Here is a 23,084-nt window from a genome sequence, read left to right as displayed (position 1 = left end):
CACTGGCGCCAAGGCGGGTGACGGGCAAGGGGAACAGATCCTCCCTCACACAGGGCTCTCCTGTGGCTGTGGGAGGGCAGAGACCTTCTCATCCTCCCAGGCACCCCATGGCCATGGCATGGGGCTGAGCTGTGCTTATGACCCTTTTAATTAACAAGCAATTAATTCAGGACTAAGCAGAGCACCAGCTGGGCCCACCTGGGGCAGCCCAGGGCCAAGATGGAGGTTTCCTTGCACAGCCCCAGACACTGCTTCTTCCTGGGCTTGGGGGCACAAGGAAGGGAACCATGGTGGGTGCACAGCCTGGACATGCTCCAGCACGGCTGGGAATTAGCAGCCTCCTCTTCTGGGCAAGCAGCTCCATCGTTCCCCCCAGCTCTCCCCCTGCAGCCCCCTCTCCATCCGGCGGCTCCTTCGGCACCACACATCGTTTGTCACTCGGACAGGTTCAAACAAACCCGTCTGGGATTAATTAGGCTCCGTCTTCGTTTCCTGCAGCGCTTCGCAGGGGCCGGGCGGCGGAAGGCGGTGGGGAGGCAGCAGACGGGCGGGCAGGCTGGGGCAGGCAGGGACTGGATAATGGGGCAGGGGGGGAAGGTAAGCAGGGACCCCCCAGCCCCCTAAATCCCTCCCCAGCGCTAAGGCAGTCGGTGCTGGATGCTGTCCAGGGAAGAAGAGGCTGTGGGCGCTGTGCAGTGTGGATGCATCCAGGACTAGAGAGCTGCTGCCACCTCGTGCATGGAGAGCTGCTCCCACACACCCCCTTTCCTAAACCCCGCCAAAGACCGGCCCAAAGGCAGCCAGGACCCCCAGGGGCAGGGCTGGATCATGCCAGCGAGGAGAGACACAGGCAACAAGCAGCAAGTAAAACCAGAGCCCCCCATTTATTAGCAGTTGGTTCAACAGGAGCTTACACCAGTGCTTGGGTAAGCACAGCTTCCATGGCCCCACGTGCTGCTACAGGGGCTCCTGTGAAACATCCAGGTGGGAACGCTGCTGCCAGCGGGGCCCCTCACATGGGGAGTGAAACACATTCACCCCACTGCCCTGGCCCCCACTCCAGCAGCACCCTGGGCACTGCAGCCCCTCCCACGGACCCCCTGCCATCCCACATCCTGCGGGGCAGCTCCATCCAAGGGGAAATGTGGGCTCTTATCCTGGTAAACCCGTGATGGCTCAGTCTCCTCTGCCAACAAATCCCAGAGCGTGGGAGAGGCTGCAGCTCTGGTACAAAGACGTGTCTCCCACTGGGAAACCGTCCAGTTTCCCCCCAACCTTTGTCCATGTCACGTCTAACAACCAAAGAGAGCACGTAAAACCCTCGGGGTTTAGGTACAAATTCTGGCACTGAAGAAAAACACCTCCCTGCAAAAAGGCGAACCAAATGAACACACCCCCCCACCCCCACCCCCGTAAAACCCAACATTATTAAAATACTTTCATTTTTAATATTCAAGAGGTTTGAAGTTCTCAGCATTCTTCTGATTGCCGTTATCCCAATGTCTGTTCTGCCCCCGAGCTCTCCTCCATGCCAGGGTGTGCTGGGCACCACTTGGCTTTACCACAGGAAATACCACATGTGTACAAGACTGCAGGATGGGCTTGAGCATACTGGGACCAGTATGAGCATACTGGGACCAGTATGCCCAGAGCAGCATGCTAGCCCCTTCTCCTGCTGGGCCACATTCCCACCACACTGCCCCTGGAGGGGGAGCCAGAGGTTGAGGAGCTTGAAAATTATGACAGAGATGACAAAGAAATTTTGCCCCAGTCTTTGAAAGAAAAATCCACCTTGTTCTCAGCTTTTCCAAGTAGGTGCTGGGGGAATCCAGCAAACTCTCCTGTTTCCTGCCATGGGGCTGATGGCAGGAGTGGGCCTGGGTTCCTCTGTGCTCTGGGTCTCCACCAGCTCCATCCCTCTGTTTCAGCTCAGCAAAGTCACCACCAGTGCACCCAGAACAGCTCCTCCAACCTTGGACCATGAAGTGAGGGCCAGCTCTGGTGCTGCCCTCGGGCCCAAGGCAGCTGGAACCCACTTTGAGCAGAGAAAAGGACAATTCATGCCACTTCCCTATGCCAGGGCAGGGTGGGAAGGGACAAGGAATTAAAAAGGAAAAATAAAATGAAAGAGATACAGGTGTGGGGCAGGCAGAGAGGTGAGAGCACAGGGACTGCAGAGTCAGATTACTGCTCAGACAGCCTCCAGTGGAGCCCTGTGCTCCAGGGGGTCCTCTCCAAGCCTCTGGTGCAGCCATATGCTCCTGGGGGTCCCCTCCAAGCTTCCAGTGATGCTGTGGACTCCTGGGGTCCCCTCCAAGGCCAGGTATTGCTGAGAAGGTCCTGCTGGCACAGGGTCAGCCCTGCTCAGGTTTGCTGGGGAGTGGCAGCAGCAGCTACCTGGTGCTCTGCAGCTCCTCCCGCAGCCAGGTGGGCAACGTCTGCCCCATTTTGTACAGGAGCTTGGAGAGCTCTATGTTATGGTCCCTGTAATAGTCCCGCAGGAAGGAGCGTGACTGCAACAGGAAAGCAAAGAGGAACATCAGGGGATCAGCCTGGAGCCCATCACCCCAGCACAGCCCTGCTCAGGACCAGCCCAGCAGGCTTTCTGTGTACTTACATCTGAATCCATCTCAGGGTACTTCCTCCCTTTGCTCTTTCCCAAGCATTTTGTTTTCCCTCCATCCAGAAGCTGACACCAGAATCCTTTCTTTGGATCAAACCTGTGAAGGAAGAGCTCTGTCTCAGCCCTCTTATCCCCTCACACCTTCCACAGACATCCCGTCCAGCAGGTCCCACTGCTGTCCAGCCCTGCACAGGGCACATCTCCACCTCTGGAATCCACAGCCCAGCTAATGTCTTGTCATGAACCCTCTGACACAACCCCTTGCAGCTGTGCAATAAGCAGTCAACCATTCATTGCCCTGTTGAGGGAGCACAGAGTATACCTGGTTTAATTACCATTTTCTGTGGCAGTTTTGTCTCTGGATGCCCTCAAGTGCCTCACAGCACTTGGGTGGACACATACAGGCAAGCCCTGGCAGAGGCAAACTATTATTTCTCTAGGAGCCCTGGAGGCCTCCCACAGTGGGGTTTAATGGAAGGCTCAAAGCAAGGTGACACCTGCAGAGGTGCCACACAGCCAGCAGCTGCTCTCAGGAATGTATGAGGAGATGGAGTGCCAGGGCTCAATACCATCATCTGTGTCACAAATGAACTGCTGAATTCTGCTCCAGGAGCCCAGGGCTGCTCTTGGGCTGCTTGGAGTGACCACACTGTAATGTCTGGATAAGTCTCACACAAAAGCTCAGCCTCATCAAAATCAACAGCAGCTCTGTGGAGAGGCCCAAGGCTGGGGGCTGCTCTGGGACAATGCTGGATATCCCGAGGGCAACCCACTGCATGGCAGCAATGGCAGGGTGTAGGGAGAAGCTGGGGGAAGGACTCACGCCAGGGTCTTGTGATAATCGATGAAGTTGGTCACGCCGAGGAATTTCTGGACCGTCTCCATCACTTTGGCGGGTTCGGTTCGGAGCAGCTTTCCATCCAGCACCAGGATCTGCAGGGAGCAAGGCAGATTGGTGAGGTGTCACTGGCTCCCAGCCCTGCTCTCCTGAGGCAAGAGAACACCTTTACTACTCCTCTGGTCATCTCGGAGCCAAATCTGTCACCAGCCTGCACAAGGACACCTGCTAAATACCAATGTGCCCTGGTGCTCCCTTACACTGGATGTTGGAAAATGAAATGCAACTAAAGCCAGGGCCAGGACCCACCCAGGACAGCATCAGAGCTTCTGCTCAGGGCTACCCAACCCACATGCAGCTGGGATGGCAACACAGCAATTACACTAGCAGCAGGCCGCTAATAAGACTTTATAAGGTTAATCAACAGTGGAAAAATCATTCAGAGATTGATCCGATACTCTCCAGCAGTGCTGCACTGTGTGGGTCACAGCAGGGCTGGCATCCAGCTCCCATTTTCCCTGCAGACAGCTTGAACTACAGGCAGCTTCACCTGCTATTTTTGTCCTGTTCAATGCTGTGGTGACACCAGACAGGGCAGCCCCAGGGGTCTGTGGCCAAGAGTGAGGGTGAGTGTTGGGTCACCCCACAGAGCCACCCACAACCCTCTGCCCCCACTCCCTTTCAATGCTGCTGTGACAACCACACAAGGACATCTTCATGTGCTATCCATCACTAGCTTCCCTTCTTGCACAACACCTCCCCTCTGCCCCTTCTCCAAATACTTTTACTCCTCTCCCCGTGGTTTATAGGGTATAAGAAAAACAGCTCCCACAGGAACAACCCCACAGTGGACCTTGCATCCAAAATCTCTTTCCCTCACACCCTTGCTTGGGTGAGGGCTCTCTCTGGATGCTGCCACTGTAGGATTGGGGTGCTGCCCTCCCTACCTGGTTGGCGTGGTAGCTGTTGAGCCAGCGTTCGATGTGTGTGGCGTACCAGCCGGGCACCAGGCAGCGGCTCTGCAGCGCCCGCAGCTTCGGGGCGGCCTCGGGCCCCGCGGTGATCACCTCGTGGAAGGTGTACTTCAGGGCAACCGGGTCATCGTGAGCTCGCTGGTGCTGTCAGGCAGGAGCAAGGCAGGTTTGTCCCCAGGGGAACCCAAATCCTGGGCTGCCCACGAGGTGCAGCAGCTCCCAGGCCACCACGTCATCGTGCATCGTGCTCAGCCAACTGGCATGGCATCTGTAGTCAGCCCATATCCCAAACCAAACATCTTGCCCACTGTCCCACAGGACTGCCCAATCTAGGGGAGAGGGAGAGGCTCACCTGATACCAGGAGTAGGCTCTGTCTGCAGGGTTGATGAGGATGGTGATGATTTTGGCCTTGGACAGCAGGGCTGCAGCTCGCCGGGGAGCCACTTCAGAGTCAAAGTAGTTGGCACTTTTCTCAAAGTAGAAGTCAGAGGTGGTGTTGGAGGGGATGGGGAAGAATTCCATATACCTGGGGGAGGCACAGTGTGAGGCTGGCAGACAGACACCACAAGATGGCCCCAGTACCACCCTCAGAGTTGACATCTCACACACTCAGAGGGGAAGCCTCACAGCACCACCGCTCCCCTTCCCAAAATTACGGGCACTCCTAGCACAGTCCCCACAATACAGAGACCCACCAGTCGATGCCCTTGTGATAGTTGTGTCCATTGAAGAACTGTATCTCCTCAAAGGTCTCTGAGCTGGGGTAGTTGCTGCTCAGGTCCGGGTGCATCCCCAGGAAGAGATAAAGGGCAGTTGTTCCTTTGGACAGACAGAAAGAGGGAGTTGACACAGGCCAAACCTCCCTCCAAGCTCTTCTTCAAGGCAGGAGGGCTGACAGAGGCTCTTTGAGAGTATAGGAGTCCTGTCAAGCCCCCCAGCATGTTGACAGCACTGAGGGTGAAGGGAAGCACCTGTTTTCTGAGGCCCGATGATGAGAAGCTTCGGAAATCGGTCACAGGTCTTTTCTTTGGACCAAATGTCTTTGTGCCGTTTGTCTTCACAGGGATCCTGAAACACAGTGTGGAGGGTCAGAGACAGGGCAGCCTGGATGGGATCCCACACCACTGCTCAGCCCCTCCAGCCTGAGCAGGCACACAAAGAGGCCACCCTGCTCAGCAGACAGAACAAAGACAGGGCTTATCTCCAGGTCTACAGGACAAACTCTGTTTTGGTACAGCCTGCAGAACCACCCAGAGGTGAAAAAACACTGCTTACCCAGGGAATCAGAAGGAAATCCATGTTGGAAGCTATTTGAGGCTCAGACCAAGGCCATCTATACCCCAATTCCCTCTCCCACCACAATAAACAGGGTCACTCCCCCTATTATAGGCACAGGAGTACCTGCCACAGTGGGTCCTTCTCCTCAGAAAAGATCTGGAAGTATTTCTGTGCCAGCTGCACAGGGGGCAATGTCTGCAGCTTCAGGTTGGTCCAGGAGTTGAGGAAGCGGACCAGGTGCTTGAAGGTGTACAAGCCCAGGCGGTCGTTGCCGTAGTTGGACAGATGGGTCATGAAGATGCTGATCTGAAGTCAAGAGGACAAAGAAGAGGTTAGTGGAGCCTCACCCAGCAGCCATCCCACAAATGGCCCCACCCTGGCTGAGGACATTGGGGACATCTCCCACAGTAGTGCCAGGACAGTTCTGCAAGACACCTGTCTGTCTCTACCTGGGCAGTACTTACAGGGTTCAGGAGGACAGTCAGGAACAGTTCACCCCCGTTGATGATTTTGTCCAGCTCACTGGAGCCACCAGGGTATTCATTGTAGAAAATGGTGTGTGTGAACAGGCCACAGGTTTGCCGGGGGAGTACCTGAGGCAGGAAAAAAGATATGGATGGAAAAGCTGGAAGAGCCAGGGCAACGAAATGGCCACATGGCCTCCCCCAGGCTTTGAGAGCTGGGTCTCTTCCCTTCCCAACAAAAAGGGGGAACCTGACCTCAACCCCTCAGAGGCCAGGACCAGTTCCACTCCCCCTCACCACCCTTGACTTGAATCCATACACAGAAGAGAAGGACGTGGACAGATGGAAAAGCCAAAAACTGTCCTCACACAAGCTTCACCCATGCAGGATGAGCAAGGGGGGACAACTCCCTCAAACTGGAGCTGCACAGAAACCACCTCCTGAGGCTCTGGTTTTGGTGGGGGAGGCAGGAGAAAAGAAGCACCAGGGACAAACCCCTGCACCCACCATGATGCCGTTGTGGATGAAGCCGCGGCGGTAGCGAGCGGGTTTCAGGTGTGGATATTCCTCCGTGCTCGTCACCCTGATGGACCAAACCTGCTTCCAAGCCTCGTACAGCTGCACGTGCACAGGGTACACCCCAGAGTGGTGGGGAGCCACAGCGTACCCCATGTCAGTGGGGATGCCATGCTCCTGCAGAGAAGAGTGTGTGGAATGGGTGACTGTGGAGACCCCAAAATCACAAACCAACCCCTCTCCATTCCCAGTCACAAACTGTCTAGTTGTGCCTCTGGAGAGCAACCAGGGCAAGGCTGTGCCTCTGCATCCTCTCCTAAGCCTGGCTGTCCCCACAAAAGGGAGCCCAGGAGCAGCCATGCTGGGTGGACACCCACTCCTCTGCTTCATTCAGACAATCTTCATCCCTGTCTTCTGCTGTCACCCACAGAACAGCCAAGCTGTTGTGTGAAGAGTGAGAAGATACAGCTATATAGGACTGTAGATTGGTTTGTATCAGTAGATACAAAACAGCCTGGAAATTCTGAGCTGGAACATTGCCCATCCTAAGCAGGAAAGGTCTGGTCTCTCTCTAATTAAGCACTTGTAATTATCAGATAATAAATTCAAGTTAGGTTGAAAATCCCTCTCTTAGGCCATAGGATCTAATTATTAATAGGTCTGGCTTTACCACTTTGGATTCGAGAGAGACATCAGTCAACTACAGCATGAACTGGTGTCAGTGCTACACAAAGAAGAGCCCAAGAGGACAGAGAACCCCTGACCAAGCTGAAGGTCAGAGCCTGCCTTTACAACCAAACATGTCCTTGACAGTTCAGCCTGTAGAGGGAGTTTCCATCAGCCGGAGCCTCCCAGCACGGCCACAGCTCCAGGATCCCAAATCATCACCCCACACAGATTCACACAGTGCCAGGCTGAGCATCCCCCTGGGCTGCACCTCTGCATCCCCACAGTGCCAGGCCAGGCGGGCATGGCTGCAGGGCACAGATAGGGTCTCCTCTTGAACAGCCACTGGGGCAGCTCACTGCCACAGTAACAAGCTGGCTACTGCAGATAAATCCTTTAGCTCTAGGTACTAGAGTATTAAATGGATTTTCCCACACAGCTGCAGTATGGGGAACAAAACTTAACGTCACCGGGTCCCTCTGCATCAGCAAGCAGGGGCCATTCCCTGCTGGGAATCTTCTTTGCTCCTCTTCTATCATCCTCCCCTCACCACAAGCAACCCCACTGGCAGCATCTTACTCACGACAGCGAATTTCTTGTTTAAGGTCATCTGCTCAGCCAGAACCGATTGGTTATGGAAGAGGTGAGGCTGCATGTGGCTCCACATGTGGGGGAACCACCAGAACTCCTTCACGTAGGACAGCAGCAGGTCATCACCTTCGTCCTCAGCATCAGTACCTGTGGCATGATACTTGCTGTCACCACTGAGCACAGAGAGCTGTGTGTACAGCTGGGGCAGAGAGAGGGGCAACCCCTCTTGGTGGCCAGGTGATGGAAAATAGGGGGGGATGCCTGAGGACTCTCCTACAGCCCCAATAGCACCCTCTTGGAGCACCAATTGGTGCCCCAGCATCAGCTGTACAGAACCCACAGGAGAAGCAGGACCCTTGCCCTCCTCACCTGTGTGGAAGAATTTCCCTGAGTATCCCAGGTTGAAGGTGAAGTTTGGGATGTGGGTGCGCAGCTCGTTCTGTGTGTCAAACAGTGCCTGGGGAAAAGGGAGAGAAAGCAAGGTGTCCTCAGGACGTGGCCTTAGGGATAGCTGCCACATCAGGGCAAGCACCAGCGTCCCTGAGCACTTCACAGAGGGGCTCTCAGAGGGACAGGGGAGGCTCTGAGGGCAGGAAAGTTAATCTCTGGAGCATCCCTGAGCAAGCGCAAGCATCCAGCCCTGCCCACCCAGCCAGGAGAGCACAGACACACCTTGACATCTTCCACCTTCATACGTGTGCCCTCCTTGCCCACAAAGATGTCATCAATGTCCACCAGGATGTAGCGGTCAAGGGGCAGAGACAACCTCTTGCCCGTCAGGAAGGAGACAGAGTCCACAAAGACCAACTTGTGTAGCCAGAAGTTGAGGTTGTTGCCAAAAAGCACCCTCTGAATGCCATCGTGGAGGCCCAGGTCCTGCATCACAGTGGTGTGCAGGGCAGCGTCCACACTCATGTGCGGGATGGACTCAGCTGACTTGGTCTTGGCCAGGAGGACGGGCTCGTAGGTGGAGTGGTTGGACTGGAAGACAGTCCAGTCCTCCCCGGGGAGCACACCCTTCTCCACTTCACTGGGGCGTGTGATGTAGAGCAGGGGTGACTTGGGGTTGATGCTGCAGTCCTTCAGAGCCAGGTTGGAGTGGAGGAAGAGTGGGAAGCCCTTCAGCTGGGCACTCAGAAGGCTGTTCTCGTTGGCCTGCATGGGGAAAATGGGAGCTACAGGAGATGGTACACTAGAGACAAGGCAGGGGCTCACAAGGAACACCAACAACCACAGCAACAGAGGCAGCAGCTCACCACCCCTAGAGATCCAGGTTCTGGGTTCTCCCCTTCCTCTCTGGAGCATGGGGTGCCCTCATCCCCCTCACACACTCAATCCTGCTCACATTCTAAGTGCAAAGTGGCCCAAGGCTAGGAGCCTTGGGCAGAAGGGCTACTGAGCAAAATACCTGTTCATTCTTTTGGCAAACCCCATCAAGGGTCACTGCTGGAAAACAAGTGCTAAAAGCAACTGGACTGATCCCAGAAATATGTTTTTTCCCTCAAAATCTCCAAAGGCCACACAGCCCTTCCAAAAGGAGAGAGCTAAGGTGGTGCCCTCTGCTAGAAGCCTGTGCTCCACACCAACTCACACTACTTGCAGAAAGCATGGGGAGGGCAAAGTCCCTGTGGAGCAGCAGGACACCAGGTCTCACATCTGGCCTGGCCATGGGATCTTGGTTTGCCCCATGTACCCCCTTACCTTGAAGAAGCCGATGATGCCCACGCCATACTCCACACAGTACTTGTCCAGCAGCTCCCTGTTCCAGGCGTCCAGGTTGACATACTTGAGGATGTTCTCGTAGATGATGAGTGCAAAGCGTCCCCGGTCCTTGTCGGTCAGCGTGGGCATGTCCCCCTTCCCCGGGGCAATCTCTGTCCTGTATTTGAAGCGACTTGACTCCAAAATGGCCACAATCTCCTGGCCCAGCTGGGAGTAGAGGCTCTCCACGAAGACCAGCACCAAGGGGTCCGTGCGGGAGGAGTCGGCCACCTTGAGGGTCTTCAGTGGCAGCAAACGGGAAGGGGCGACCTTGGGCTCATCGCAGTCCGGCCCCGCCACGTCCCCAGAGGGCTCCAAGCCCCTTTTCCACCCATATAAATAATAAGCAGAGACGAAAACACTGAGCAGGCAGAAGGCAAAGAGCAGGAGCAACACCACCTGCGGAGAGAGCTGCCAGATACCCCGCCTGGCCCTGGCCAGCACAGTCATCCTTGCATCCGCTGGGTGAGGTGGGGTCCCTCTCCCCTGCCCGCCCCCTCCCCTCACGAGCCCCGGGGAGGGGAAGAAGCAACCAACCAACCAACCAAAAATTAAAATCAAATTGAATACTACTAATAAATTAAAATACTAGCAGGCTGCCAGTGCAGACTCTCTCCCCTCCAGCAGTCGGGTGTCCCTCGCCGTCTGCTTCATGTCACCATGGCAGAGGCACCAAGAGTCCCCTTGCCAAGCCAAAATTCCTGTGGTGATGGCAGCAGCAGCAGCAGCTCCATAGCCTCAGTGGGGCGAGGGGGCGGCGGGCAGCCTCGGTGTGGTTGGTGGTGGCAATGTGGGCATGGCGGATCCCTGCTTCCCCGGCTCCACACGGCACCCTGAGAGAGAGAGAGAGGTGGGATGAGAGGGGAGGGACAGTACCAATGCTGCTGTTGTTATTTCTGCCAGCATGACAGCCCCGGCAGAGTCCTCACGAGCTCGCCGGCGTGCCAGGGCTTGCCACAAGAATGCCGTGAGCTCCCGATGGCACCAGGGATGCAGCGGGAGCACGGCACGCAGCCATGCCACGGGATCCCAGCTGTGGGTGCACCTGGAGTGCAGGTGCATCACCAGGGGCTATGGAGGGGAGCCCTCAGCCCCCTGTGAGCCTCTGGTACCTCAAGCAACTGGAGAAGCAGCCCCATTCCTCCCTGTGCCCAGCAGGAGCTGCACTCTGCTGAGGAGAACAGGGGGTGGTCTGAGCCCCCCATGGCCCAGCTCGGCTGGCAGGGAGGGACACGGGAGGGACATGGGGAGCCTGCCAGCTGGGCAGCTCAAGGCCAAGCCAGGAGCTGCCAGCCAAGGTCACTGAGATGGGCACGTGGGAGTGTCCACATGGAGCCAAAGGGACCTTGGGAATATTTTTGTCTTCCCTGTGAAAGGCTCATTTGAAAAAAGAAAAGGAAAACAATGAGCACTGCTTTTGCCAGAAGGTGAAGCCACCTGGGGGACAGACCAATGAGGTCAATGTGTTTAAAGAAAAAAAGTGACTCATAGCACTGTCCTCAAACTCACTACCAGGGCTGGAGACAAGGGCAGAAGTCCCTGTTCCTCCCAAGGAGAGCTCCCTGTGCCCTGCCAGCACCGTGGCTGAGCACCCTCCCTGCTGACACCAGCTAGGCTCCTAACAGGATTAAACGTGGCCGGCTGAGCGGCACTGTGGATTACAGGCTGGGGCTTGGCAGGGTAATCCTGTCATCCCTGCCCTTCCCAGCAGCAGCTCCTGCTCCAGGCAGCGCTTCCCAACCCTGCCAACATGGCACTGCTTCAGCCAGGCCCCATAGGTGCTGCTGGCAGCCAGTGTCCTTCCAGCCTCCATCACTGTCTCCTCCTTCACCATCTCAGTGACACACCAGGAACCACCCTGTGCTGGCTGTGCTGGGCATGGTGGAACAGCTGGGTTTACTGATTTGTAATTTATCTTCGTGCACATGAATGATCTCCAAGCACAACCAAGAGAGAAGCACCTTCTCTCCTTAGCCCCCCTGAGGTGTGTCCTGCCTGTTCCACCTCACTCTTTCTGCCCCTCCAGCATCCCTGAGACAACAGCCCGCCTGGGGTTTTGTAACAAGGCACTTCTACAGGTCAGTTGATTTTAAGGATCTGCTTGTGCAGAGGGAGTTTCCCCACCTAGGGATGCAGAGAGCTTGGAATGCATTATCCAGCCTGGCTGTGCCATCCCACTCTCCCCATTTCTTTCATCTGCCAGGAGCAGTGGTTGCTGGCAGCTGCATTCCCACAGTGACAGGTGGGCAAATGGCAGCAGTGGGTTTGATGCCAAGCACCAGAGCCAGCAGCTGATGGACAGGACCATGTGTCCATCCCTGCACCACCCTCCATGAAACAGGGAAGAGGGCTCTGCACCTACATCACCTGCCATTTCCAAGGGCGCTTCATTAGTCCATTTTCTCCTAAGAGCTTTTCATTACTGGTACTTAATGACCAGGCTTTGGAGACAGCATCTCTAGCCAGACACTGGCTGAGTCTCCCTAGGCTGCCACATCAAAGCCTGTCCAGGCAGGGGGTGCAGCCAGCATCGGACCCCTGGAGCAGCCAGGTGTGAGCTGGGACCAGGATGGGCAGCATCTCGCCCCAAGCACCTGCCAGTGTGGCAGGAAGCAGGCAGGAATCCTGCTCTGCCAGTTCACTGCCAGAGCAAACCCTCCATGGGGAGGATGCCAAGGGCTTTGGGCCGATGCTGCAGGGTGGGGATGCTCCTGCCCAGGGCTCTCCTGGTGGAAGTGGGTACTGGCTGCATCCTGCCCAGCAAACCCCTGCACAGTCCTGGCAGTGGTGGGAGAGCTGACAGCTCTCCAAGAAAGCAGGTTCATGCCCAAAAGCACAAAACAAGTCCTTGAGACCAACAGCTTTTCTAAAACAAAAACGGAAACAAGATGGTAAAATTTTAAAAACCACAAGACCTGGCAAGGTAACAGCCAGGGTCAAACTTCCTTTTAACCTGATTTTTAGATGCTGCTCAGGTGCCTTTTAAAACCACAGTGGTTATTTAAAAGGCACCAGCTGGAAATGTCAGCCTGAGTCCCACACACAGACCTCAGGCCCCCAAAATCGGTGCTGGCAGGCTCCCATCACCGGGCTGGTGCTCAGTCACAGCTGCACATCAATGACCCCAGGAGAAAGAACCCTGGAAAATGCTCTTTTCTTGTGGGTTTCTGAGCAATGCCCTGGCAAAGACTCCACTAGAGAGGAGGCTCAGTGAGGAGGCTTAGCCACTGTGCTCTTAATCCGGCTGCCCTGACAAACACAATCAGCATCCAAGCAGCTTCCCGGCGTGGCTGGGAGCCCGGAGCACCCTGCGGAGCCGGATCCAACCCCAGAACAGGCAGGGAGTGCAACCAGGGGACAGGGATGCCCTCTACTATCAGCGCTTCAAATCTAAGAGAGCTGCAGGAGGAAGGGAAACACCATCTGAAAAGCTTTTCAAAACCCACCCCCTGGTGCAGTTTGAGGATGGTGGTTTCCCCCTGCTCAGAGTTATTTTCCATAAATACTGCCTGGGGAACCACTGCACCCCAGAAAGTCAGGGAGGCACTGAATGGGATGAGAGGGAATGAAACAATCTCCATTAGTGGCTTACAGCACTCTTCCTTTAAATACCAGTGAAATTTTGCAGAGATGCAATGGAAGGATTAAATATAAGCAAGGAAGTGCAAACAGATCCGGAGGAGAGGGAAGGGTCAGTGATCCCAGAAGACAACCACAGCAGGGTTTGATTTATTGAGGGGTGGAAAAGGTCTGGCTGCAGGTGCAAGCAGTGAAGATCAGGCAGTTCACAAGTCCCATCTGTTGGATAAATCAACTGTCCCAAGCCCATGGCCCAGAGACGAGAGGTGAGCTCAAAACCACGGGTATGACAGAGCAAGAAATTCCTCACACATTTCCCTTGCACCACTTTGGAAAGGGTGGAAGGGGAGGAGCAGGCATCCACTGTTATGCAGAAAACACTCCAAGATTTTATGCAAGACCCTCAGTCCCCAATTCTAGTAGCTCCCAAACCTCCAACTTTCAACTCACAGAGATGAAGCCACATCCTAAACATCACAGCCAGATGGGTCACCCTGCTCCTCTCCTGCCCTTCGGGTGGGCATCGCTGCTTCTCACTCCTCATTGTTGCAGGGACAGACCCACCATTGCTGGGTAATCACCTCCTCACCACCATGCCAGCTCCACTTCTCCATGTAAGCCAGCCCTGGGGGTTAAGCATGGATGGAGGAGGATTTAGAGGCAGGATGCTAAATTGCATTGCACAGCTCAGTGATTTGCAATCGCTCCTGCTCGCTCCAACACTTCCCTTCCCCTAACCGACCACTGCAGGGAATGTGGATGGATCAGCCCCACCTACACATCTGCTGCATCTCCCACTTGAAAGCAAAAGGCTACTGGAAGGTCTAAATTTGGCCAGGCTGGGAGTCAGGCCCCCAGCAGGCAGATAGTGCTCATCCAACCCCACCTTCTGTCTCCCCCACACCTCAGGCACCCTCACCAGCATCCCCAGTGGTGCCCTGCAGCCCTGGGAATCAGCACTACCTGTAAAAGATGCACGAAAGGCAGCCAAATTATTATTAATAGGTTTAAGTTCCCTCTAGAGGGAATCCCCTTCACTCACTGGTAATATTTAGAGGGCTACAGATCTAAAACCACTGAGCTAAGCACGTCCTTGGAGAGGAGATTAATGCCATCACATTATTCAAGAGACAACTGCAAGCTCAAGACAGGGGAGGTTGCTTTGAAAATGCAAAAGTAACTGGCATGAAAAAATGGCCTTTAAACACCCACCTCTGCACCGCTGCCTTTATCAGCTCTAAATGACAGTGATCCCAGCTACAACTGCAAGCATCTGCAGACAGCTGGAAGCTGAAAAAGAAAAGAGCTATCTCAGGGTGTGAAGGACCACTGTCTGTCCCTGTCTCCATCTCCTCCCTCCCCAGCCACGGCTGGACCTACTGACCAAGAGAAGGCACAACCAGGAGATGATCTCCTTTACTGTGGTGTGTGGTGGTGTGATGATCCCATCAGGACACTCCTGGAGCTGAGGCACAAGCCTTGTGCCACAGGAGACAAAACCATACAGCCCAGGAAGAGAAACCCAGCCTAAAAACATCAGCCACTGCAAAACCAAGAGCTTCTCCTGGTGATCCCCATGTCCTGACAGCCTGAGTGAGCCTTTAGGATGGGCCCAAGAGACTTGGACAGAGGGTAGAGCTCTAGGGACATCGATTTGCCTCCTGTCAAGCTGCAAAGCCTGGGTGCAGGGGCAGAGGAGAGGGATGTGGAACAGACAGAGAAGGGAAAACACAGAGAAGGACACAGAGGAGCGGAAAGGAGCTTGTCCCAGTCAACCACTTGCCAGAGGTTTAGTAATGCCAGATAAGGAGCATCTTAGTGGTAGATTACATAGGCTGCTTAAGTGCTTTGCAAACAGTAGTTACAATCTACCACGGAGAAAAACACCCTGCTCTGGGAGGGGGACAATCCTTTCCTGAGGACACCAGCCTTCCAACGGTGCCCAAGAGCTGCCAAGTTTAAAATGGACAACAGCCCCAGCAGCTGACCTTGAGCCAGGCATTGACAGGCATCCACTGGTGCTGCTCCCACTGCAAACCCACCTGGCCTGGCTTCTCCCCTTCATATCAGGCTGGATATGACCAAACACAAGGGAGTATCAGGAAAACTCATCCATGATTTATAAGGTCTGGAGAATTTCCACCCCAGGAGGCCTCCAGCAGGAAAATCCTCCCTTTTTCTCAGCTCTTTATTGTTAAGATGTGATTTATTAGAGCCTGGACAGAAATGACCAGTTGGAGCATTCATCTGGATTGCTGAACCAAGCTTCCCCTTGCCACCTCACTCCCCTCTGGCTCTGCCTGACCACCACCTTCCTGTTCTTGGGGGAAATAAACCAATATGAGCAATGAGCCAGTGAAAGTGGTTAAGAATTTTCACTTTAAAAGAGTTATTTTTAGTCAAAGTGTCCAGCTCTGGAAGAGGCATTTTTTTTCACCCAGAAAGCCTTGTTAGCACTTTAGTTTTACTGCAAAAGATAAAAGTAATGTTTTTCTCAAGTTTTCTTCAAAAAAACAAACATGAGAACAGCTCATTGCCTGCAGAGGGATGAAAAAGCAAAGTTCAGTGTGTGGCATGTATATGCTGAATTTTTAGGGGAGAAAAAAACTGAATAAATCTTTAAAAAAATCTAAATCCCTAAAAACTGGGTGAGGTTTCTGGAAGCCCACAATTAAAACTTTTCATGGCAGAGCAGCTGGCAAGCCCACCTGGTGGGTTTCTAAGACAAGTTCTGGCAAACCCATCTCAAATCCACATCCCAAGATCCTGTCCCTGCTAATCCACATCTCTCACCCCACTCCCCAAGCCCAAGGTGCCCCAGCCCTGTCAGTGAGGTTGTACAGAGGAACCCTCTGCAGAGATCACCCCATTTCTGATCCTGGGGCACCAGTGGCTCCCACTCTCCTTGTCCTCAGCATCCTGATCTGGAAGAGCCTCTCGCCATCTCCCAACATCCACATGAAATCAGTCTCCTCCACAAACTAGGCCAGCAATTAGCAGCAGTCATTAGTGTTCCCATGCCCCAGGGACACTGGGGTTGGGCAGCTGATCCCTCAGCACCGATGATCCCCAACACCATCCCAACAAAACACCCCACAGCCAGGTTATGGTCTGGGTTGTGCCACTGCAGCCCCCCCCCACGCCAAAAAAAGCTGAAGCCCTTCACAGGTGACTCCTCCTCAGGGGTATTTTTTGTCCTTGAATCCTTGGGAACAGCCTCGGAGCAGAGCTTGGGGAATTCTCCCAAACCTTAATTGAAAGAGGCGCTTAACGAGGAGAGTTTCTTTTGTCTGTTAATTGAAACAGGTTCTTACCGACAAAACTCTCCATGAATTTTAAGTGGGTTCACAGGGGGAAAAAATCCACTCAATGAATTGGGTTTTCCTGCTTCGAAATGTGCCGTGTCGGTTCCTGTGGCTTTCCAAGCACCCAAGAGCCTTTCTGGATAATCAGGGTCTGAATCCCGAGTATTTTAAAAAGAAAAAGGATGAGGAGAAAATAATCTCACACGCATTTTTATATTTTACTGGAGTGGCAGCCTGCCCTCTCACAAGCAGGTCACACAGGGACTCCTATCCAAAAAAAAACATGGACTAAAAGCCTCTCGATGCCACCTTTTTCTGCCTCTGACACTTGGTTTAGCCAGAGTTTCCCTGCAGAGATGCTGGTCCTGCCACGAGTGTGAGGGTGGCACTGGATCTCAGAGAGCCTTGAGGCAGCAGTGATTCCCTGTGCTCAGCCATGGCAGCACTACGAGCCCCAGAGCCCCACGGGATGGGCCACCTGCTTCCTTTGCTTGACAGCTTCCCAAGCTGGTAGGAGAGCAGAGCCATCCTGCCACAGCACTGCCAGCTGTTCTGGGCAGCACAGGCTGCCCTGCAAGTGCTAACCCAGCCCCAAACCAGCACTTTTGTAAAGCAGAATCCATGAAACCACATCATGAACCAGCTCACACAGAGCAACTAACCCCCTGCCAGTGCCCACATTCCAGAGAAAACCCTGCAAGGATGGAGCTGCTCCCTCCTCCCAGCAGCTCCCCGGGATGCTCCTGTCAGACCACATCCATCCTGCCCGATGCCCCAGTGCTTTTCTGAGCTGCCTCTGACCTCCACTTCCCTGCAGTCTGCCAGGACAGACGCTGCCAGGAGCCCCAAGCACCCACAGGGCCAGGCGCTGGCAGCCAGTGTTGAATTAGGAGTCAGAGCAGCCCCTGCCGTGACGTGGGTGTGTCCCTGTGATGGCTCCGGGGTGGCAGGTCCTTTGGGAAGGGCTGGGCAGCACACACTGACGCACAGGCAGGACGTTTCCAAGGCCAGCATGCTCCAAGGTCATGGCCGGGACAGGCTGGAGGTCAGATCTTTTATTAGACCAATGGACACAGTTGGAACAAGCGACACATTTTGGCCGCACAGGCATTTCTCAGGCTCAAGAGCACATCTGTTTTTTCCTAAAGGTATTAGTTAGGCTAATAAAAGACATTACCTCTGCATGTAAACTTTGTCACCCTTAAAATGTACCAGAGGATGCAAGGCTCAGCAGCCCAGGGAAAACACAGGGAGCAGGAACAGGCACAGAGCACAGGGGACACTTGCAAGATTTGTTTGAGAATTTGTTTTCACCCCATAGAACAGCACTGGCAAAGGCCACACTTGTCCCCAACAAGCACAGCTGCTGGCATCTGAGCTGCCTCTTGCCTCCCCTATTTCCAGATCCAGGTCTGAGGCTGCAGGAACATAATGGTATGTCCAGGGGAAGTATGTTACTTTGGTTTACCTGCTCCAGCATCAACCTTGTCCTCTCCTTCTCCTTTGCAGAGGCTCCAAGGCAAGCAAATGCTTGAGGTACCAACCTGTCATGCCCCATCTGCACCAACTCCTTTCCCCTGGCCTCAATCCCACTCTCTGACATAAATCCATGATACCAACAGTGTACCAGCACAGCAAGGGATGGATTAAGGGCAATGGAGGAGACTGAAAATGGCCTGAGCCAAGCGTCCAGACACTGACAGCACTCGCAGTCATACTTTAGGACTGTGCAGTTAACACTTTTTAATGCACCCCCTTTTTTTAAGAGCTCCAAGCCCTGGGGCTGCAGGGCTGAACAAGGCCATGATGTTGCAGACAGTGTTGGGAAGGAAGGGGAACACTTGGCGGGGTGCTGACAAGTAGCTAGAAGGTATCCAGGTTTTGCCAAGAGATGGGAAGCAGAGCCAGGAGAGCAGCAGGTTCCCCCGAGGCACAGCAACATCCTAGGGGCTGTCATCCTTCCTAAGCATACCCAGAGCTCTGGTGTGAGACACACATCTCCCTTTGTGGCAGAGGGAGCTGAGCTGGACATCCCTCATTGTACATCCAACCCTCAACACGCCCAAGCTCAGAGACAGAAAACACTTCTTCCCTGCTTTACATCAGTGAATGTAAATTCCAAGATATTTTTGGTTCCCTGGCAAAAGCAGGACAACAGGGCAGAGGTCCCAGAAAAGAGTCTTGATCTCTCCAAGACAATCTCCATTTCCACAGCTTTCACCAGATCAGTAGCAGGTCTGAACTCAGGACATGCCCACCATAAATATCAGGGCAGTACCTATTGGGATACCACCCATTCAGGGATCTCTTGACCTTCCTAAACCCCTTTAGGAAGGCTTGTACCACCTGAATGTAGTGCAGAGGATCCTGTCCCCTTCCAGGGGCAAAAGGTGCAGCAAGATCCTGCTGGTTTTAGGGAGGATTAAGAAACTGAGGTGCTCCCAATCCCAGCCCCCTGGCTGCAGTCACATACGGGATTTATAGCTCGATATTGATTAGTCTTCCGCAAGCTCTGACATTACAGTCGGTGGCTTTTGCAGGAAAACAACAGGAATCATAAGCTACAGGCCACCAGCTCTCCATTTCCTGAGGGTGTGACTCCAGCCTTTCCAGGGGTCTGGCATGAGGACTGTCCTGCTCCTCCACACCTGGGGATGGGCACGGAGTGGGTGCAGGGGGCATCATCTCCCACTGGCACCTGCAGACTGATCACAGCTCCCAAGGTCACAGCCCCCAAGGTTTGTAGGATGGTCTCCAAGAAAGCAGCACCCCATTTTCCCTCCATCCAGGTCCTCCTGCCCCTGTGTCAAGTTCCAGTACCACCAACGTACACGTGACAATGGCACAAAGCAATGCCACCACCTCAGCCAAAATCACACAGGGAAGTCAAGGGCTGTCACGAGGTCCTGAAGCTGGAAGGATTGGAAACATCAGTGAGACAGACTGGAAGCCCCTGTCTTCTGAGGCCATGAAGCAAACACAAGACATAGGAACTTAGTATCTTGCTTCTCTTGAGTCCTAACTTTATTCTGACAAGCTCTACCTCAATAGCCAAAAACAAAACCACAACTCATTAAGGTACATCTAGAAGGAGGAATTACACAAAAAACCCCCAACCCTTTTAAGCAAAATCCTCCATAACTCTGCCCCAGAATACAGAGAGCCAAGAGAGCAGCTCCATCTCTAGCATGCAGTCAGAAGCTGGCCAAGATGGTGGGACCACAGCCCTCCATCCTCAGCCCAGCACCCAAGATACCCCAAAATCAAACCTGCTTATAAAAGCCTGTGGAAGAAGACACACAGGTGCTGATGGTGACACTCTGCAGCAGGGACACACTTGGCTGTGCCATACTTCACCATGACACGCTACTGAAGAAAATATTAATCATTCCCTCTTCATTCCAGCCTGGCTTTTGACTTATGAGGTGTCTTCTTCCTTCAGTTTAAATTGCCACCAACAGCATATTTAATATGTCCTGTTCTACAATTCTGACAGAGAAAGGAGGGAGGGAAAACCCAAAACAACCTGTCAGGAAAAGTCTGTTTGCCTGTATGTTGGTGGGATGGATTTTCCAATCCCATCCAAACAAAATCATACCAGACCCACCTGTTTCCCAAAGGCACAGGAAACGGGAAGGGCTCTGTGTGTGTGAGCTCCCCAACCAGCATCTGTGTCCCACACCAGCAACTCCAGGTTGGAAGGGGCAAATTTGGAGGCTGCAGCTGGTGGGGTGTCATGGCATGTACCAGGGCTGGGTGAGGTGACTCTGGTGGGTGCATGGGGAGGTCCTGGCTTCACCATACCCACACATGGATGCCCCAGCCATGGAGGGGCACTGGAAAACATGAGCTTTGCCTTCACTGTCCTTGCCCAAAATGAACACTGATACAGGCAAAGGGAAGATGCTTGGCCATTCTGCCAGAAGCCAACAACACTGGGGTTTATTTTCCTGCCATATCAAGCTCTGCACGTTTTTTCTATTGTTTAATTTCCTTCTTCTCCACCCACGGCAAGTTCACTCAGAAGAGAGGAACTTATTTCCTATTGAATTTGTCCTGGTTGTTTTATTTGGAAAAGGACAGCTTCCTCAGCTGTGGTCCCTATGTGCAGCCAAGGGGAGCAGGCACAGGGTTGCTCACCTCCCCATCTTCACCAGCCCAGCCCCAGTAAAAACCACTCTCGAGATGTGAGTAACAAAGATGCTGCTTTGCTGCAGGAAGAGCTGCTGTTCCAAGGCTGCCGGTGACAAAGGGGCACTGCAAGGCGCCGGTTTTTCACCCCTGCAAGCACCGTTAGTGGGAAGACAATCATCCCCACGGTGTGCTGTGGCAGCAGCTGGCTGGGATCACGAGATGGGAGAGTCCCGGTGCTGGGAGATGACTGCAGTACTGGGAGGGAGCACCAGCCTCCATGGGAAGCAAAGTCTTCCAGGTGATGCCAAAGGTGGCCCAAGCTGGTGTGGCTCCTGTGCCGCCGGGCACCAGGGGCTGCCCCATCTGCAGGGGACAGCCTGCCTGAGCGGTGGTGTGGGCGAACCCAAAAGTCTTGGGGAGATAATACACACAGCTATGCACGAGAGGCCCAGGAGCTCGCCAGTGGCAGAGAAAATGCCAGGACCCCTTCCAGAGGGGGTGGTAAGGGGCTCCACAGGAGCCAGGCTGGGCAAGCCGTGCCACGCTCAAGGTGTGCACCTCCACTCCAGGTGCCCTGGCCGCGCTGCCCTGGCTGCTCTGGTCCCGCACGGTTTTAGTTACCACCGTTCGCACTCCTGGAGAGCGGGGCCGCCCCAGGCCTCGCACCCCGCGCCCGGCGCTGCACCTTGGCCTCGACTGCTGCTCGGCGGGACCCGGGAGCGGCGGGGCCGGGGCAGCCCCGGGCACGGCGCGGCCTCGCCGCCTCCTCCGAGCCCCGCGCGGCGAGACCCCTGGGCCTGGCGGGGCCGCGGGGCTGCTCAGGGCGGGGGGCTCCCCGCCGGACCCCGCTCCGCCCAGCCCCGCTCCTCCCGAGGGCAGCGGGCCGTTCCGCCGCGGGGACGGGCGGGGGGTGCCGCCGTTGTGGGGGCCGGGAGGAGCCGCCGGGCCCGGTTCCCGGCGCAGCCCGGCCGGGGCGGTGCGAGCCCGGCGGCCCCGGCCCCTCTGCCGCCCGCCCGCCCTTTGTCTGCGCCGCCGCCCCGTTCGGGCCGTACCTGCCGCTGCCGGGCCCGCTCCGCTGCTCTCCGCTCCGCTCCGCTCTGCCAGGCCGCCGCCGCCCGCCCCGCCGGCCCGGCCCCGCTCGGCGCGTCCCGCCCGCCGCCCGGGCAGGCACCGCCCCCGCCGCCCCCCGCCAGCACCGCCCCGGGGGCCGCGCGGGGCTCCGCCGCTCGGCCGGGGCCGGGGCCGGGCCGGGGCAGCGCTGACCGCAACGCCGGGGGCAGCGCGGGGCTGGGGATGCCCCCGCCACACGGGCCCTGCCCGGCGCTGCCCCCGCTCCGCGCCCCCCGGCGATAATCCCCCGGCGGGAGGGCTCAGATCCCCGTTCCCGGGGTGCCTGTGATGATCCCCGTGCTCGGCGATGCTCCCACCAGGCCCCCACGTTCCCAGTGTTTCCCGGGATGAGCGCGATGGGGTGTCCAGAGGGTACGGCCCAGGCTGTGTGTTTGGTGTTACGGGGTGTCACCTACACGGAGCCTTGTCATCCTTCCCCCAGTGTGTGCACACCCTTTGTGTCAGATTTTTAAAGCTAGTCAAACCTGAGGTCGTGCCCAGCCTCCTCCCTATCTGCAGAGCCCAGGTGTCATTTCAGGGTGCTGCTATCTCATCGTTTCAGCTTTTCTTCCCTGATTTCAAGATGAGCTCAAGGGCCACATCCAAGTAACTGGCTGGCTGCCCCCAACCTGCGTGCACACACACAAAATTCCCTTCATTCCTCAGAGAGGGAGAAAATGAGCTGCTCCACTCCTGCCCTGCCCTCGGAGCTGCTGGGGACTGTGCCGGCGTGTGGAGACACGCTCCGGTCCAGAGTTAATCACCCACACCAGCCGCCCAGCTCTGTCTCACTGTCCACGTTAGAAGGGATGTATAGCATTAACCCTGTCAGGTTTCGTGTCCAGCCCATGGGGACAAGTTTCATGTCCAGCCCGCGGGGATGAGATGTGGCAGAAGGTCTGCTGGGTTTGGTTTAGGCAGCATACCCGGGAGAGCTTCCGACTGAACAAGAGTGGAGGAAGCAATTTCCATCAAATGGAACAAGCAGATAAACAAAGGAAAACAAGAAAGGAAATTGTAGGGAAAGAGACACAAAGAATGGCAGACTATTGTGGCTGCAAATTTTCTAAGTGTTTACTGAACTCAAAGACTCCTTATCCTTAAATATTTCACTTCTCTCACAAGCATTTTCTCTGAAGATCTCTGAATATTTTGCAAATGCCAAAGTTACTTGAAAGCTCAGAAAACAAAAGAGGACAAACAGCAAATTTTTCAACTGTGAGCTGCTGTAAAGGGTATTAAAG

At 55.0% G+C, this 23,084-nt stretch overlaps 1 protein-coding gene across 2 annotated transcripts; it reads right to left on the bottom strand.

Moving 5' to 3' along the window:
- Positions 1-885: 885 nt before the first annotated feature.
- Positions 886-21,821, bottom strand: NDST1 (N-deacetylase and N-sulfotransferase 1). Of its 2 annotated transcripts, XM_083871809.1 has the most exons (16): positions 16,606-16,749; positions 14,504-14,581; positions 9,653-10,545; positions 8,624-9,106; positions 8,321-8,408; positions 7,944-8,098; positions 6,686-6,871; positions 6,179-6,307; positions 5,838-6,020; positions 5,408-5,504; positions 5,132-5,255; positions 4,788-4,962; positions 4,409-4,579; positions 3,447-3,556; positions 2,618-2,720; positions 886-2,513 (listed from the first exon to the last, which is right to left on the bottom strand). In XM_083871809.1, the coding sequence occupies exons 3-16, from the start codon at positions 10,160-10,162 to the stop codon at positions 2,394-2,396; spliced, it is 2,634 nt and encodes an 877-aa protein (XP_083727935.1). In that variant the 5' UTR covers positions 10,163-10,545; positions 14,504-14,581; positions 16,606-16,749; the 3' UTR covers positions 886-2,393. The 2 variants fall into 2 exon arrangements, with proteins under 2 accessions (XP_083727935.1, XP_083727936.1); XM_083871810.1 differs by lacking the exons at positions 14,504-14,581; positions 16,606-16,749 and adding an exon at positions 21,783-21,821.
- Between the last annotated feature and the right edge of the window lie 1,263 nt (positions 21,822-23,084).

Source organism: Zosterops lateralis (genome assembly GCF_965231275.1).
Source record: "Zosterops lateralis genome assembly, chromosome: 14".
NCBI lineage: Eukaryota > Metazoa > Chordata > Aves > Passeriformes > Zosteropidae > Zosterops > Zosterops lateralis.
The sequence above is the reverse complement of the archived record's forward strand: the minus strand, read 5'-3'. Positions and strand labels throughout refer to the sequence as shown.